This window comes from Zootoca vivipara, chromosome 7 (genome assembly GCF_963506605.1).
Source record: "Zootoca vivipara chromosome 7, rZooViv1.1, whole genome shotgun sequence".
NCBI lineage: Eukaryota > Metazoa > Chordata > Lepidosauria > Squamata > Lacertidae > Zootoca > Zootoca vivipara.
The window spans coordinates 15347246-15366569 of NC_083282.1; the positions used below are offsets into that span (position 1 = coordinate 15347246).

A 19324-nucleotide genomic window follows, 5' to 3' on the forward strand; every position below is an offset into this window, starting at 1 on the left:
CAGGGCTAACCCAAGGGAGTGTTAGTGGGGAAGCTGCAGACAAAATAGGCTGATTGGGGCCAGAGATTCTACTTTTTTAACAAGAAAGGAAAGGAAGCTCAGAATCGTGGGCCCCTGTTGAACCTGGGCCTAGTACAGTAGTACTCCATGTCCCCTCTCAGCAGTCCTGCTGTGGTATAAAACTGCCACTTCTGTGTTAAGTAGCAGTAGTAATAATTAAAGAGGTGTGTGTATGTATATGTATATGTATATGTATATGTATATGTATATGTATATGTATATATATATATATATATATATATATATATATATATATATATATATAGGCATTGCGCGTGCAGAGGTCACAGCCTTTCCCCGTAACCACTGAACCAAATTGCATCAAATTAGAACAAAGCGTATCTTGCCCATCAGGCAGATTGCACGCTGTCACCAGCAAAAGCTCTGAAGGGCGGCGCCAAATAATGACATCATCAACCAAGCAACTGAAACCACCAAGGGGGCCTTACCAGACCACTAGGCCCCTGCCAGGCTGCTAGGCCCCCACTTGGCCCGGGGGGGAAGGGCGAGCGCCCGGATCACAGGCCGCAGCATGGCCTTCGTTTTATGTAGGCCCCTGCCAGGCTGCTAGGCCCGGGGGGGAGGGCGAGCGCCCGGATCACAAGCCACAGCACGGCCTTTGTTTTATGTAGGCCCCTGCCAGGCTCCCACTAGGCCCGGGGGGGATAACCCACAGCAACGCACTTGGGGGCACAGCAAGGGGTTTTTACTTTAAAATTTAGCAGGCGTTGTGTCACATGCGAGGCTCCGGTGGCCATTTTAAGCAAGGGCAATTGTGCCCCTTTTAACCTACCGGTAGGCTTTATACTATGACTGATTGCAAGCCTCTGCGCCTAAAAAAAACTTTCTCTCCCCAGTTTAAGTCTTCAAATATTTGCAGTGGTCAATCCCCCCCCCCCCCGATTTACAATCTCCTACCTTCCCCTTGCCACTTCCTGAGTTTTTTATGGAACCGAACAGCTCGGGCGCTTCAGAACTCGCCTTCTGTTGCTACGGGGCTGTGGGTCTTCGCTATTTGATACCCCCCCCCCCCGGTCAGGATTATTAAAGTAGTTCTCTGGGTTCTCTGGGTCACCTACTCCAAAATTAGAAAATCGAAATTACAAAACACACACACACACACACAAAACCAAAACACACAACAACGCCCAAATCATACAATACCCACCAAAATAAATGACAACCCCAAAAATAAAATTAAACAATAATAACTTCTCATGTTATTTCAAAAAAAATTAATCTAAATATATATAAATGTTCACGATGCGCATGCAGGGGGAGATACAGGGGGGAGGGGACAACACTCCCCGGGGAAAACAGAGGGAAGGGTATCCTACCGAAACATAGGGATGTGCCAGGGGGTTGGAGGGAGGAGGGGCAGGATACGTCATGGATCGGGACAGGGTGGGGGGAATTACAGGGATGACCCACAGCAACGTGTGGCCGGGCCAGCTAGTATAGGATAAAATTGAAACCACATATTTGGTAGTGTAAATAATTTTATTTTATTTGGATAAAAAAAATAAAGTATTACTCTTAGCCTTCTTTAAGCTACCCTTGTAAAACTACATGCAGTGATTATATATAACCTAGACAATAAACAATAACCCCAGTAAACTAATTTCCATGAAATAATCACTCTATAAGCTTTGCTGCTTCCAAGTACATCAGCCTTACACTTCTGGCTAGCTGCCCTGACTTGGTTTCGCCAGGGTATCACTGGTCCTCTGCTTCATAGTTCATCTTTGTACGTCTGTCCCCTTCTTCCCACATGTATCACAGTGCCACTGGTTGGCCTGCCATCTTCCTTTGTCACTTCTTGCTTTAGTACAACCACTGATAGCTCAAGTCTCCAAGCAGTTTCTCCATTTCCTTTGCTGCTCATATGCATGGCAGGTTGCTTGAACATTTGTTTTCAGCTGCGTTTACAGGCACCCAGGCTCTCCTTTAAAGAGGCAAAATGTTTCTTTCATTTGGCTTTTAATTAAGCAGTTTATTGTGGTCGTGCTGTTTATGTTTTAATATCTATTTTGGAGCAAACTGATGACAAGGTAACATTCACTGTGAAAATCCACAGTTGTAATAACATTTTTAATCACCTTGGCCTGTGGTGTTTTGTTGTTTATAGCACTTCTGTTTACCATTAAGTGTTCTCCTAATTCTGCTATGGTTGAACCATACTAGCAAATGAGTCACTTCCTGCAGTTCCATGCTCATAAAAAAAAAAAATACATCAGTGCTTCAGTATGTAATTCTTGTTGAATGGCAAAAAAAAATGGCCCACGAAAGGCATTCCCTCTTTTGTGTACAGTAAGCATTCTGCTATTTTACCTATTTATTATGAACATTCTAGACATCTTCTCTCAATGGTCTGGTACAGATGAAACACTGACCCAATACAAGCAATCAACTCACATAGATCAACTCACATAGAACACTAGCCAGACTATGGCTTAGTACAAAAGGGCAAACATGTGGGCTTCTGGATAGGAGATCACAGCCCCTTTGCTCGTGCAAGTCATTCCGCTGCTGCACTGAGCTAAGCCATGGTTTAGCTAAGTGTGTCATCCATACCCAGGTTTATTTTTTGGCTCAATAACTTGCCTGTTTTGACACATTTGACTTCAGTAGGCTACTATCTTCTCCTTTCTGGTTCCCTTGTTCCCTTCATATGAAGTGCCCTAGTGGACGTTGTTTGGAAGCAAGTATGTCAGGGTAGGACAGCAGGTCATTCCAGTCACTGGGATAGCCCCTATCATAACTTTCTAAAGCCCTATAATGTGGAAATAGTTGGATGGTGGGATAACGTCCTGAAAATTCACCAACCAGAGCAATAAATTGAATTAAGCCAGGAGTAGCTGGCCCACAGGCTGTGTCCAGCCCCCTTAATATGTGCTAAGACCCCCTCCCCCCAAAAGGGCCACACTCACTTTTACAGTATAGTCACTCCCACTTTGATATTCATGCCCTTTATTCACCATGGGTTAATGTAGCCCTCAATCAAAAAAAGATTAGCCACCCCTGAATTAAATACATAGGACACACAGAGAGGGAATTTGAAAACGACAGCTTAAAACAGGGTTACGGAAGCTGCCACCCTCCGACTCCCATCACTCCCACTCAGCATAATGGCCACAGATAGTTCAGGCCAGTAACATCTAGAGAGCCACAGCTACCGCATTTCTGGTTTAAAAGAAACCAAAAAGATTAGGTCTAGTCGCAGATGACTCTGGGGTTGCATCTCGCTTTATTGGCCAAGGGAGCCAGTGTACAGCTTCCAGGTCATGTGGCTAGCATGACAAAGCCACTTCTGGCGAACCAGAGCAGCGCACGGAAACGCCGTTTACCTTCCTGTTGGAGCGGTACCTATTCATCTACTTGCACTTTGACATGCTTTCAAACTGCTAGGTTGACAGGAGCTGGGACCGAGCAATGGGAGCTCACCCCGTCACGGGGATTCGAACCGCCAACCTTCTGATCAGCAAGCCCTAGGCTCTGTGGTTTAGACATAACAGTATAAATGGTGTGGCAATGAAAAAGCAACTGGTCAAAAAATTAATGGCCCCGATAATAACATAAGCAACCCTTTCCTGCTCACTTGACGCTTAGGAGTAAGTTGCATCCTCCTGCATAGTTATGACGAATGCCAGCTTTGTCACAGCAAATATTAACCAGGATTCCCATTTAATAAGGATTTGAAATTGTGATTTATTATTGGGTTCAAATCCTGTTTAAAATCAAATTCTGCTTAGCATGAGGGGTGAATATGTTCCTAAGACAGGAGGAAATGGGAGAAAGAGAACACATGTTTGATGCTGGTTTCAAATCTCTTAAGCAGGGAACAAAAACCATTATTACATCTGCACCAGCCCAGAATATCACTTCAAGTTGTGGTCATATGTTTGACATTCATCCAACACCAGTTTTAGTATTTCAATGGGCTCATGTGGAGCCAGTGTTACATCTGCATCAGCCCATCTAAATACCCCACAATAAACAGTACCACTGCTTTTACTGTAGAAGATGCAAAAATATCACTTCTTTGCATTTGTGAAATACTAGAACAGAATCACGTTAACAAATGTGCAAAAGAACATAGCATGAACTAGGCAAAACAAGACACAAAACAATAATCCATCCACAAGAGACAACTGCAAAAGGTCACTTCAGACAATCCTTAAAAGGTTGGATTTGGCCTTATATGCATAGTATTTTACACACAAAGGCTGAATTTGGATGGGCTGCCCCTGGCACAAAAAGTCCAGGATGACAGAGGCAGGGCTGGATGAAATCAGACCTATCAATAACTGTCTGAAGCAGCCCAACACCCAGTCCTTTCTGAGAATGTTTTGCAAAAATGCATTGCTTCCAGAAGCACTGCAAGGATGCTGTAACACAAATAAAAACTACCCCATTTTGATTCAAGAAGATGGATTCAAAGTAAGGGTATAACGCAGTCTTGTGACTAAGGTTAGAATGAAAAATTCACATATACATTTTCTTACGATGCAACTTATTTTCTTTCTTTTGAGTCAGTAAGGAAGAGATGTTTTTCTACTTATTCGCACTAGAACTACTTCTCTTCATTGTGCTAGGACAATTTCAATTGCAACTCATGCGTCAAATTTTTCTCCTTTAGAAAAAAAGTTACACAAGTTCCTGCATATCCTGCCAAGCCAGGTCAGCTATGGTACATTTTCAAAACACCTCATTAAAGCATCTTACCTTATGGAAAAAAATAAGGAAATAAAATCATTTATAACTGTCAAGAAGTGCTATTGTGATGGTAGCAGGCTAGGACACAAAGGTTTTTCAGATATGCAGGGAATCTACAATTTTCAGCCAATGATTAATAATTATCTAAGAAAGAGTGGCTGGACAGGATAAGGAAATTACTAATTTGCTGTATATAGCTACTTACCTTAGAATGCATAGGCAGACTTTGCCTCCTGATGTTAACCGGCAAAATCCAAATCTTTGTTTGCTTTCAATGTCAGTAAGCACAAAGGTAAAGTGCTGTCCAACCTGGGTCACCCTAGAAGAACACGAAATATATTAGGCTGTTCTCCTCCAGAAAGATGAGCTTAGAATTCATTTATGTACACTGACACTAACCGGGGGGGAAATTATTTTTTTTCTCCACAGATCTAATAAAATCAAACAGGTTAAAGCTTTATAAATAGTCATCGGGGGGGGAGGGGCTGGCAACTTGATTCACCCTAGATTCACTACTAAAGGCAATTGTTTGGTAATTTGCCTATGTCTCCATGGCACAAGTAGCATCTGCACTGACTAGCAGAATTTCTCCGGGGTTTCAGACTGTCCCATCCTCACCTTGTGATAGCAGGGGACGAAGCTGGGAACTTTTACATTCAAAGCATGTGCTCTAACACTGAACTATGACAAGGGAAACAGGGCTCAGTGGCGTTACACCAGGTGGGGGTGGAGTGTGAACAGAACTTGTCACCGGGTGGGAGTGAGGCGTGGAGGGTTCACAGAGCTTGCCTTGCCTGCCCAGCCTCGCCTCGCCGCTAGAGCCAAGCGGAGCTGTGCTGTACCACCTGCCACCATGCAGGGAGGAGCCCAGCTGGCTGACACAGCCCTTGGACAAACCCCCCCAATGGGTGGGCAGCCATTCAGTGAGGGGGGCCCGGGATGCCGTAGCAAGACCAGGCCAGGCTCCTGGGCCCAGAGATCCTGGCAGCAGGCAGAGCAGGACAGAGTTCCCTGCATGAGGACGCCTGGTTCGTGTCCCCTCAAAATTATGCACCCAGGGCTACAGTCCCCCTGCCTTCCCCCCCCACACACACACACATTTTGCCCCTGCCAGGGCCTGCCACATTAAAGACTGAATAGCAGAAAGAATTCTTCAGTCTTTATTCTATTTGAAATTTTTTAAAATTGACCACATTTCAAGGTTTATTAAAAAGTGCTCAGATATTATTACAATAGCAGTTTTCCAAATTATATTGCTCCCATCAGGAGCATCCAGGATCAAAACCAGGTGCCAAGTGATCAGTTTTGAAGGTCTTTTACCAGGAGTAACTCAAGGCTGAAGAAAGCAGACGGAAATAATGTTTATTATACTCCCCGGCTCTAGCATAGCTCCACCTGCCCAGGCTCCCCATCAGTTCCCCCTGGCTTGGCTATTAATGTTCTTTCATTCTGGCTTCGTTCATTTGGCTGCCCAGGCAACTTTGAAAGATCCTGTCCTCAACCTCAGTCTGGTTTGCCCAACTTATTCAGACCTCCTGCAATTTCTGCCAGTGCAGTTCCTTAGAAATTCTGGTCTCATCCCAGTAGGGCTTGGCCTCTGGAACCCAGGGCTCTTGGCTGCCTCAGTGCTGATAGCCTGCTGCTCCCTCTAGCTAAGATTCACAGACTATATGAGGAAATGGAAAGGTTCAGCACGGAATTCTATTTCCAACTTGACCCCAGTAGTTTTTATCGTTATTTATCACTATTTGAATTTTAAAAGCAACCTGCTTTACAGCCCTTCATACAACCAGGAAGCTGCCTTATACCAGCACATATTCTAGTTGCTACACAATGCTATACAAAGTCTGCTCCATCCCCACCTCCCATTATCCCTCTGAACAACCCTGGGGGCCAGGCTAGGCTAGGTTGAGAGAAAGTAACTGGTCCAATGCCAGTGAATTTCCTGGCTGAGTAGGAACCTGAAATGGGGCTTCCCAGTCAGAGCCTGGCATTCTAACCACACACCACACCAGCTCTCCATGCTTCATAAGAGCATGATTAAAATACCAGATGGAACAACTTGCAAAGATCTGAAGGAGAGACACTTAAAAAGTAACAGTGTGACCTAGAGCTGAGTGATGTAACAGAGTTCTTTGTGCTTTATTTCTGCTTGTGTGCCTTCATCATCTTCTGTTCTAATCCAGTGTCATGATAAAGACAGGAAGAAGAAGAAGAAGAAGAAGAAGAAGAAGAAGAAGAAGAAGAAGAAGAAGAAGGAGGAGGAGGAGGAGGAGGAGGAGGAGGAGGAGGAGGAGGAGGAGGAGGAGGAGGAGGAGGAGGAGGAGGAGGAGGAGGAGGAGGAGGAGGAGGAGGAGGAGGAGGAGGAGGAGGAGGAGGAGGAGGAGGAGAAGAAGAAGAAGAAGAAGAAGAAGAAGAAGAAGAAGAAGAAGAAGAAGAAGAAGAAGAAGAAGAAGAAGAAGAAGAAGAAGAAGAAGAAGAATTTATTATTTATACCCCTCCCATCTGGCTGGGTTTCCCCAGCCAATCTGGGCGGCTTCCAACAAAATATTAAAATAAAATAGTCCATCAAACATTAAAAGCTTCCCTAAACAGGGCTGCCTTCAGATGTCTTCTAAAAGTCTGGCAGATATTTTTCTCTTTGACATCTGGTGGGAGGGCATTCCACAGGGCGGGTGCCACTACCGAGAAGGCCCTCTGCCTGGTTCCCTGTAACTTGGCTTCTCGCAGCGAGGGAACTGCGAGAAGGCCCTCGGCTCTGGACCTCAGTGTCCAGGCGGAACGATGGGGGTGGAGATGCTCCTTCAGGTAAGCATTGTTATTTATTTTGGGGATATTATTGTTTTCTCATGTCACCATTTTGTCCTTAGCCTTTTCTTCTCTCAAAGATATCCCACAAGACAGTAGAGGTCTAGGATCAGAGTACTGTATTTCTTCTCCTAGATGGGCTACCTTCCCAGGTTGATGAGCCCCATCTGCCCCTCACTTCCCTCTACAGCACGTTTCCCCCACAAGCGTTACTACCCCTCTCCTAGCACCCTATACACCCCATGGTTGTATGAGTATGGAAGAAAGAGTGTGCGGGCAGGCGTTTTGTGAATCTGGCCACATCCACCACTGGCATGCTGCCCCTAGAAGGTTAAACATATGGGAATGTAGCCCACAGGCTGAAAAAGCTTCCCCACTCTTGAGACACAGAGGCCAGCCTTACACTGGCCATTCCACCCTTTGTAGGATGATAAGAATTCCTGACTCCACAAACCAAAGATGAAAACACAACCTGTAATAAACAGGAGGCAGGCCACTCCAAAGACAACAAATTAATAAAGGAAACTGCTTTTTTTTTTAAAAAAAAAATCTTCTTAGAAGCTGTTGGCATTGCCACCAGTCCTTGAACTGGAGCACAAATACAAATGGTTAAATAAATTATTTATAACAATACTGCAAACTCAAAATTGTTCATCAGAATTGCCTTACTATCATGAATAAATGAGCCAAAGGCAAAAACCCAAATCAACCCACAAACGTATATTCTAGCACATGTTCCTCTCCTTGCTTCTTTGTTCAAAAATAATGTTTAATGTATATAAACATCAAACCTACATTCTTTCAATGTCTCTACTATATAAATAAAGTTTTAAAACCAATATACATGTTATTCAGTGAACGAAACTGATAGGGAGTATTTATATTGTTATGTTCATTATCAAGGCATGATTTAAATCTTTCTTTGAGGACCAATTAAGAATTACCTCTCTTTAGGTATGAAAATTCGCATTATCAGCATCAAATATAAGTTGTTTGGCCTTGGAGGAAGAATGCATTTTCTTCTAGATTTATGGGTCTGTGCAATCATTTAGGAATGTGGAGTCATTCATATGAGAGAATGTTTTTGCACAAAAGTTATGTATAGCTCATAGACACATTTATCTAATGAATAGTGGACTCTGGTCCATGAAAGCTTAAGCCATTGTAAAATTGTTAAAGTTTATGGTGCCACAAGACTGCTCTTTTGTTGCAACCAACTAAGATAAGCTATTCCTCTGGAAATTATTATGTTATATTTAGTAAATTGTCATACAAGCTGGCTTTAAAATAAGAATTAAAGTTGTGTAGTAAAACAGTGGTTCAGTTAGTATTTGTAAATGAACAGGACAGACGTTCATAAAATTATGATTTGTATGAAGAGAGTAAACAAGAGATTTCATAATGGTATACTTGAACATGGGATCATCCAAGGAAAGTATTTGGCAATGGATCTGGGATACATAAAATAAAATTCTACTTATTGTTCATAACTAAATTGTGAATCTCACTAACCAGAAGTTTAGACAACTTTAAACAATTTTTAATGCTTCTAAGCTTCTGGTTAGAAGGTCTATGAATAGGTTATTAGCTATAAGTGCTAAATGAAAACTGCAGCATATATGTCAGTACAGGATTCTGATGAGAAACAATAGGGATAAGCTTGAAAGGTTCCCTAGGAGAATCTGCTAATGTTGGGAGCAGAAATCCTGACTACATAAGATTCTTCATGTGATCCACAAAAGGCAGTTCTGTTGTTATATTTATTCTTCAGTTCCATTATGCAGGGATGAGAAAAGTACAGTGACACTGTGCAATCTGGCAACAACATGAAGCTTTAGGTTTCATGCTACATTTTGATCTCCCTGCTGAAAGAAAAATGTATTTTGCATACCTAAAATACTTCTTATCTCTCGCTTGGACTACTGCAATGCGCTCTATGTGGGGCTACCTTTGAAGGTGACCCGGAAACTACAATTAATCCAGAATGTAGCAGCTAGACTGGTGACTGGGAGCAGCACATAACACCGGTCTTGAAAGACCTGCACTGGCTCCCAGTACGTTTACGAGCACAATTGAAAGTGTTGGTGCTGACCTTTAAAGCCCTAAACAGCCTCAGTCCATTATACCTGAAGGAGCGTCTCCACCTCCATCGCTCTGCGGTCCAGTGCCGAGGGCCTTCTGGCAGTTCCCTCGCTGCAAGAAGCCAAGTTACAGGGAACCAGGCAGAGGGCCTTCTCGGTAGTGGCGCCCGCCCTGTGGAACGCCCTCCCACCAGATATCAAAAAGAAAAATAACTACCAGACTTTTAGAGGACATCTGAAGGCAGCCCTGTTTAGGGAGGCTTTTAATGTTTAATCAATTATTTTATTTTATTTTTCTGTTGGAAGCCGCCCAGAGTGGCTGGGGAAACCCAGCCAGATGGGCGGGGTATAAATAATAAATTAAATTAAAATTAAAATTAAATGATTTACAATACAAGTAAGGTGCCACGTATCTCTCCAATGTTTGTTATGCATGGCAAACATTTTTCTCCAAAAATTAATTAATAAAGGCATGTCAACAAAAGCAACATTATTATTGCACGCCACCCCAATATCCTAGTGGTGAGAGAATCCAGGGGTTTCAGCTCTTACCAGGATTTGGCTTCCTTGGAATGAAGGTTAGTGGAGCCTGTGGGGTCTTTTAAGATACAGTGGTACCTCTACTTACGAATAACTCTACTTACGAATGTTTCTACTTACGAATGGAGCTCCGTCCGCCATCTTGGATGCGGTTTAGATAGGATTTTTTCTACTTACAATTTTTTAGATAGGGTTGCTTCTACTTACGAATTTTTAGATAGGGTTGCTTCTACTTACGGATTTTTTCTCCCAATGCATTCCTATGGGATTCGACTAACAAATATTTTCTACTCACGAATGTGTGTTCGGAACGCATTAAATTCGTAAGTAGAGGTACCACTGTATATGGTTTTATTTACACATATATACAACCTGAGCACAAAATGGAGATACTCATAGCATTAACACCCCAAAAGATCTTGCTCCATCATTCATCACAAGTTTGAATTCAGCACAACTCAAGCAATGTCTCTGTATCCAGATTCTTACGATTCACACACAACTACACTCCCGTTGTACTTCTATCTATCAGCCACAGGGGAAGAGGAAAGGCCCACCCATTTGCCCTATGACACAGAGCAATTTATTTGGTTATGCTAAGTATGATGCTTAAGTCGCAGCTAAGGCCACTGCCTTACAATTGCCTACTTTGGTACTAGATTTTAACCTTTACTGGGTAAAAGACTCCAAGAATTGGAAGACTGACCCCGACCCCCCAACTCACGTTATGAAGAGCAAACAGAACAAAAATAGTTCCATACAACTTTTTCACTTTCTTAATACTTCAAACATTTACTGGGAATGCACCTCCATCCTTGGATTGAGCATACTTTTAACGTTGACTTCTGGCATCTATCTTCCATAGGTCAGGCTCCAAATTTGAATGGATTAGAAGAAAAATGCAGCAGAGCCCTGCCTAGATTGAAAGCTTAGAATACTATCAAAAAAGCTGCAACAGGTCATGGACACGTACTGCAATGTGCTCTACGTGGGGCTACCTCTGAAGGTGACCCAGAAACTACAAATAATCCAGAATGCAGCAGCTAGACTGGAGACTGGGAGAGGTTGCAGAGACCACATAACACCAGTCTTGAAAGACCTACACTGGCTCCCAGTACGTTTCCAGGCATAATTCAAAGTGTTAGTGCTGACCTTTAAAGCCCTAAACAGCCTGAGGCCAGTATACCTGAAGGAGCATCTCTACCCCCATCGTTCAGCCCAGACACTGAGGTCCAGCTCCAAGGGCCTTCTGCCGGTTCCCTCATTGCGAGAAGTGAGGTTACAGGGAACCAGGCAGAGAGCCTTCTCGGTTGTGGCGCCCACCCTGTGGAATGCCTTTCTATCAGATGTCAAGGAAATAAACAACTATCTGACTTTTAGAAGACATCTGAAGGCAGCCCTGTTTAGGGAAGTTTTTAATGATGGATGTTTTGTTGGAAGTCACCCAGAGTGGCTGGGGAAACCCAGCCAGGTGGACCGGGTATAAATGGTGGTGGTGGTGGTGGTGGTGGTGGAGATATGAACCATACGAAACATTGCTTCTCAACTACAGCTGTCAATAGAACATAGTCTGAAAAAAGCTAATAGTATCAATTATTTTTAGCCCACCAACATGGAAATACTACTCCAGAATATTTGGAAGCTAAACTGTATTGTCACCACCCACTTCATAAAGAGAATCAAATCAGCACATACCATAAAACCTATATGGAAAAGTTGATAAAACAATGGAGAATATACATTCTTGGACCTGAACTTGATTAATTTTTTTACTGATGATGGAAATAGACTTCAAAGAACTTTCCTCACTAATTAGACATATTCATTGCATTAGAAAGGCAAAGCTATGGTTATTAAAATATGTTATATGCATGCTTTGAAATTAAGAAGAAATTAAGTAATCCAAACTTCCACAATTTCCAAATGGTTCATGCAAAAAAAACTGTTTAAGAAGTGCTGTGTTATATTGATTTGCTTAACTAATCAGCATGCAAACAAAATGTATTGCAAGTTAAGAAAAAGCAACAAACAGACCTTTAAATACTTTTATATCAAGGATGACCATTTGTCTTTCGTTTATTAGAAGAAAAAACCTTCAGCTCCAAGTTCCTAACTCTCAGGGAGACTCTGAAAACCTTGATGATTCCATATTCTCAAAGAAGCTAAAATTGTTGTTCAAACCCACTTCAGTTCACTGCATGTGCAAGTAGTAATTCATTGGAGATGAAACAGTGGAATCATATTCCTAAAAAATCACTATATAACAGCCTTCTTATAGTCCTTGTAGTCTTCTGTCCTTGAATGCTATGTTAGGTGAATAATGTGGTGTAACTCCATCTGATTAACTCTTAATAAAATATATGAATTCAATGGTATAGGACACTTCACCTAATTTCACTTATCCATTTGTACATCAAGATTTCTTTATATCTTTAACCACCTTTCCATGCCTTTGGGGAAAACACAACATTGTATTCTACAAGCTGAAATTCTATTCCATATTGCAGTTAATGCATCTTCCACTATTCAGTGAAAAATTCCATTTAGTTCAAATAGGAATTTAGGTAAATTGCCTGTTGAGGTATTGCATTTTTATGGATGTTACGCTACAGTACACCATATATGCATGATGTACAATTTAGAATATTCATTTCTTCTTGGATTGTAATAGAAAATGATGCAGAAGTTTGGTAGCATAAAAAAGTGTAAAATAAAATGTGTTCTAATGGAAATCACACATCAACAAAGATACTGTCTATACTTATAATAATACATATGCTACATGCCTCTAAAATGTCGCTATGTATTTATTCTCACACAAATCCCTACAATCGAGCTGTTCTCAGCTTCTTTAATTTAATACTTCGTATAATCATGCTATTTACCGAAATCCTAACCACTGGATGGCAGCAAGAGAGCCTCATGTGCTTTTAATGTCCCTAATTTTCATTTGTTTTACCTTCGTTACCAGTTTTAGATTCAATGGCATGCAGGCAAACATTACATTATTTTTAATGTGATTTGTTTAAACTATCCTTTTACAACAAGCCAGAATCTGAAATCACAGTTTGATCCTGGCTCATTCTCAAAAGCCACAGTTACTCAATTCTCCAAATATGGACATCATGGAGATCTGTGGTTTGTTTTAAATCAGAAGTGAGAGCTTCTGATCTCTTCCACAAATGTATGAAAGAGGAGGAAAGGAGAGGGGGAGCACATGAGCCTGAGGCTCTCTGAAGCTTTGTCAAATAACAGGAAACCATGGTTTCCCATTACATCCAGGCTGCGCCAGAGTCTTTCTTGTAACACCTCAAACACTAACTGGCTTACTTTGTGGCATCTGCTCTCATGATCCAGAGCATACTTTATCAGATGAATGATGGCATCCTCAATTCAGGTAGCTCATCTAATGAAGTGGACTGTACTCTATGAAAGCGGATGCCTCAAGAAAACAGAAAAGTGTTTTAACGTGCCACTATCATTTTAGGCAAGATATTGCAATGATCCTTTTTTTGTGTGTTCTCACTCTGCCCTACTTTTCTGAACATTCCAGTTTTTCCATTTCTTGAATCTTGATTTACCTGTTTTTTAAGCATAGTTTGATACTGTCAATCAACTTCAGTCAGAGTTTATATATGAATGGGCCAATATAGGTGTATCTTCCAGACACTTAACCATATTTCACAGATCAGAAGAGGATCACAGAACTGGGCCTGCCCTCGCCACTCTTCTCTCTTCTCACACTCAACTTTTTCCAGCCCTTCCCATGACAGCCTTTCTGCACCAACCTTAACCATGGCTATCTCTAACCATTTCCCTGTTGCTTATGAGTTTCCAAACCACTTCAGACCCTGGCTTCAACTACCTGTTTGTATCTGCTGTCGATCCTGGGCCATTACTTGTCTGATTAAACATTTTTCTTTCTTTCTTCTTACAAGTAAGAGCCACTGTCTTGCATGTTTTGGGTGGGAGCCAGGACATGTAGTTTAAGCACAGTTAAACTATGTAGATTTTAAGCCTGCATCAGTCAAGTATGTTGAAGTCACAAAACAATATATGTCTGGAAGCCTTCCAAATCTCCTATCTGTACACATCTGGAATCATTCTCAAGGTAACCAAATATGCAAATCTATCCAAAATAAGTTATGCTGGCTGCTTGCACTAGGGGTGGGGGATAAGACCTGTGAACTGACCCAAAATTCAATTTGGGCTACAATATGTGTGGCAGAACAGTGTACTGCAGTTGAGAGCATGTTAGGTTTAAATATGAACGATTCTAATTAAAATTTCTGCTTGGCACTGAAGCTCAACGTGTGGGTTAGGGGCATTCACCATTAGAAAGAAATAACGGTTTCTTTCAATTGGATTAAAGAATTGTGGAGCATTCTGCCCATTGAATGATACTATACAGGAAGGCTCTTACCTGATTAAAGAAATCATAGCTTGCTAATCACATGAAATTTAATCAACTATAATTACAGAGATTTCCAGATTTCCATGTGAAAAAAACAAGTGTTTTTAAGTGGGGGGGGGGGGTGCTTTGTTTTTGAATAAGTAAGCACACATCACAGCAGGCACCATTATAGAAGAGGCATGAGACTAAAGGAGCAATGACACTTCTAATATAGCACCTGCCACATCTGGTTTTTGTAACTACCTGTATTCAAAATAATTCATGTTTTTATAAAATCTATAAAGTGAGGACACTTTGCGATCAATTATTCTAGCCAAGAGATTAAATGTTGCAGCCCTACAGTGGATATTTTAAGCAAATGTAAGGGTATTATAAATTTATAACCATGCAATATTCTTAAAACTAACTCTCAGAGCACATCTGGGCTTGCACACTTTCAAGACACATTCCAATAAGTTCTTCTACACTACTGCCACTGAAATGAATAGACATGGCACAACAGCCCAGATGACTTGTATGTTTATACAACTCCAGTTCAACAGTGCTTAAGCAGGAAAGATTTCTGGTAAAGGGTGCTGAAATTATTCTGAAGATTCTCTAATACCTACTCAGAACAAAATATTATATCCAAGTATTGAACTAGGCTACAATGCCACCTTTATCAAGAAAGCATATTGTTATCTCTTTTATAACAATGCATTTCCAGTTCAATTGGCGCAAACTGAAAGACCACATGTTGTTATAAGAAGTCTATTCTCATATACAATATATTAGTAGCAAAAGTATACATTTTTCCATTAAAAGCCTAAAGGCATATATGAAAATCTAAGACACTGACAAGATTATAAACTGAAGACTGCAGTTGGAAAAGCACTTTGCTTCTTAATTTCTCTGAAACATTGCTACTACACATCACTTTAGTCTCCCAAAAATAAATGAACCATACTTTCCAAAACAAACAGATTTGTGTACAGGTAGTATTAATTTTGCTTATTTAAAAAAGCAAAGACAGACATACCTTGCAATGTCAAAAGGAAAGCAGAATTTGGGTACACTCTGGAGTAATTCCTGTAAATGCAGAAGAAAGAATGTTAGGTGCTTAAAAATTACTAGTAATACTGTTTGGGTTTTTAAGATAATAAATAAATAAACAATATTTGGCTTGGGGGAGAATATAACTATAGCACACGTTCCTGGACTGAAATAATTGATTATTAAAAAGGAATTAAGTTTGTGCTTTGGCAGATTGCAAAGACAATGCCATGGAAACCCCAGGAGGAAAAGGCCTGGCCTGAAGGGTATTAACACCCTTCACATCCCCGCTGGGATTCCCTTCAACAAGGCCATATGGATTTTACAAGAAGCACAGTACCATATGGGTAGGCCACGTCTGCTGCTACTTGTACTACAGACTAGCCACAGGGACTTCTGACAGATCCTGGCTCAAAAATACAAATGTTGTTTCAATTAAAATGCAAGCAGAGAAAGGGGAACCAAGTTGGCAGCAAACTGAATTTACTGAGAGCTAAACAACTCTATATGCGTTTCATAAGCTAATGCTTTAAAAAGCTGGAACTCTTCACTGGGTACAAAGCATAAATTGTACAGTTAACCCTTTAGGGCAGCAGCAGCAGCACAAGGTCACAAGCGCAATTCACTCTTAATTTTAAAAGAAAATAAACCTAATGTCTCCATAATCTTACAAGAATTGTAACTTATTTTTTTGCTTTTCTATTTAAGATGTTGTTTTGCAGCAAGTAATGTGTGTTAATATAGAAATAATGCTAGTTTTAAAAACTACATGCTGCCTGGAAAAATTAGTAGAGTAATAATGGAAACTATTATCCCAAATAGTCTAGAAAATGAAAATCACACAAACATTAGTAGCACACCGTAGCAATGCCAGCAATGCCAGCAGTGTGCACTGTGTTGTGCAGAGTAATAAAACAATGAAACTGGATTCTGCCATTAAGAACTTACAATCTAAATTTTGAGAGAGAGAAGGGGAGACGTACACATAGGAAGGATGAATATGAGCAAGTGCTAAATAAAATTTATCTAGGCCTTAGTACATCTGGAGATAAGAAACTTGTGAGTAAAATGCTTTTTTAAGGAAAGGAGTGGCTAGGTCAGAGAATTACACATCAGAACAGATGCACCTTATTTCAGATATCAACTTCACATACATGACAAATCAGTGAATGTCATACTGCCTGCTCAAGAGACTTCTGACATGAATGAAAGGCAGTATTTTGAGACAGTTTGGTTAATAGGCATTCCCATGTAACATGTGGTCCAAGTGTGGATGGAAGCTTGGAATACAATGAGGACATCTTTTAAAGACACTCCTAGGACCAGGTCAATATGGGTAGGAAACTATCTAAATAAAAAGGTAAAGGTACCCCTGACCATTAGGTCCAGTCACGGACAACTCTGGGGTTGTGCGCTCCTCTCTAAATACTGTACAGATATACAAATTAATGCCCAGGTCCTTTAAAAACAACAGCAATCAGTGTTGAATAATTACTCAGATTATTTGGACTATCACAGTAGAGAAATCAGCATTTCTGTGTTCTGTAGGGTATGCTTTTTATATGCTGGGCTTTCACAGTGCTAAATATAGTTTCCTGTTAACAGAGCACCTGAAACTATACTTAGCCCTCATTTCTTAACAACATTGATTAGTAAGCACAGATGATGGCATTGCTGGGGATCTGTATTTGCAAAAATTCATTACATTCCTGTGATATTTCTGCTCCTCAATCCAAAATGAGCACACAGAGAAGGAAAATAGATAGATATAGATAAACGGATCAGTCTCCTGTGCAACATTGTACGAGGCAGATGAACTACAAGACTTTCCCACTGCTGTTTTCCATCCCTCCCCCTATCCTCAATGGGCGCGCATGCGTATACAAAGACACACACACACAAACGTCTGCAAAGCACAGCCTCAGCTCGCTTCCCAACTGGCAGGATCATCCCTCAGGGGACAAGTCTTTAAACCTCCGCACTCTTTAAAATTCAACCAGCCAGCAGGTCTATAGACTGGTGTATAAACAGTATAGGGAGGAAAAAATCCTCTCAGCTTATGTCAGTGACAAAGCAGCTCAGCAGTTGACTGTTTCTCCCCTGACAGTGTAAGCCAGGTTTACACAGATCAATAGATGGAAACCTACCTAGCTTGCAGGGCTCAGTTTTCTCCCTTAATTACAGGTGTTATTCAGATTTTTAAATGAATGAAAATAACATGCTGTCCAGAAGCCTTCTAAATGTCTACTGTGCAGTTGGTTTAAAATATTCATTACACAATGTAAAAATAATGATATATTTAGAAAGTATTACTATGCATCTTAAAGCTGATTTTGCATAGCACTGACACTATTTCTATGACAGGCCATTGTTCTACGAAGAATAAAAAGCCATTAAACTTGCACTTAAGGCGTGCCTTGGCTGGTAGACAGACCAAATTGACAGATTTGTAAAGAATTGCTGCCACTCTTGCTGCAAAGATGGACTGAAGTGTTCATTCTCTGCTAATGAAAAAATATTATATAGATATCTGTATACAAGGAAGATGTCTACTGGATAATGCCTTTTGGCTATGTCCTGGACACATCTGGATGTTCTAGGAGTCATATGTACAGTTCAGTAAATCAGAGAAATAAATGCCTCTCTGTATATAGTGCAAGCAACTGGGAATCTTACTGTTACGCATCAACAACAAAGCTATCAGATCAACCCGTTACCACTCTGCTCATTAGAAATGGTTTAAATTTAGAAACAGTTGTTAGAAATGGTCCACAATTTAATTAGTTATCAAACAAATGCCCTTGCAACAACATAATATGTATTTTATTGAATTTCTGTTTGTTCTCAGATGAATGGCATAAGCTCCAAGGCACAAAACTAAAACAACATCCTTTGTTAAGGGAAAGGGAATAATTTTAGTAATCTAGAATATGATGCTCTAGAGTACTCAAGCAGCCCAAAGACCATACTGATTGAAAATACTCTGGGGGGGGGATCCAGTTCTCCTCCTGTTCTCAGTCTGAATTCACTTCAACCTGACATGCCACTAAACTGGGAAATGTCAAGTTAAAGTAAACTCTCTTTAGCACAGACAAGAGAGGTGCCACCAGAGGATGACTGAACAGTTGACTTAGAAGTATCATGCCAAGTAGGTTTGGAGTGTCATCAAGGGGCAGGCCTGGATAAGGGATATAAAAAGGGAGACATCTTGTATGAAGACCATCACTTCCAATCCTCAGAGACCTATGCTACTTTGGCACTCTACTAGTTCATCTCTTTTCCTTCAGCCTTTCCTTCTTGTTCTCTTTGTCCCTCGGGTTCTTCATCTCCTGGACCTTTTCACTGAGCTTTCCAGCAATGTTGCCTGCCAGTGCCTCTGTCTCCTACTTTTTGTCAGCACAATACAAGGCCTCCTGCCCATAGGCCTCAGTGACGGAAGTGCCAAGTTTGGCAACATTTCATTTCTTAGCGTTCCCTCCTCAGTAGTAAAACATGCATTGGCATCAACAATCACACAGTCAATGGCTTAGTGGAGGCCACAGGAAATAAAAATTTAGCCAATTATAAAGTGCAGGTATTAATTTATTAATTTAATTAATTAATTAATTAATTAATGGGTGGTGAGATATTTAAAGGTAAATTGCTGTTTCCCATTTAAGAGCATTTGTTGTGC

The 19324-nt window shown here is 40.9% G+C and overlaps 1 protein-coding gene across 3 annotated transcripts in view; it reads right to left on the bottom strand.

Annotated features, from left to right (window-relative positions):
- DENND1B (DENN domain containing 1B) overlaps positions 1-19324 on the bottom strand; it is a 190726-nt gene that overhangs the window by 107592 nt on the left and 63810 nt on the right. For all 3 annotated transcript variants that reach the window (XM_035123797.2, XM_035123795.2, XM_035123796.2), the window contains exons 4-5: positions 15638-15687; positions 4982-5095 (exon numbers count right to left, since the gene is read on the bottom strand). In XM_035123797.2, the coding sequence (XP_034979688.1) occupies positions 4982-5095; positions 15638-15687 (164 nt within the window). The remainder of the gene's footprint in view (positions 1-4981; positions 5096-15637; positions 15688-19324) is intronic.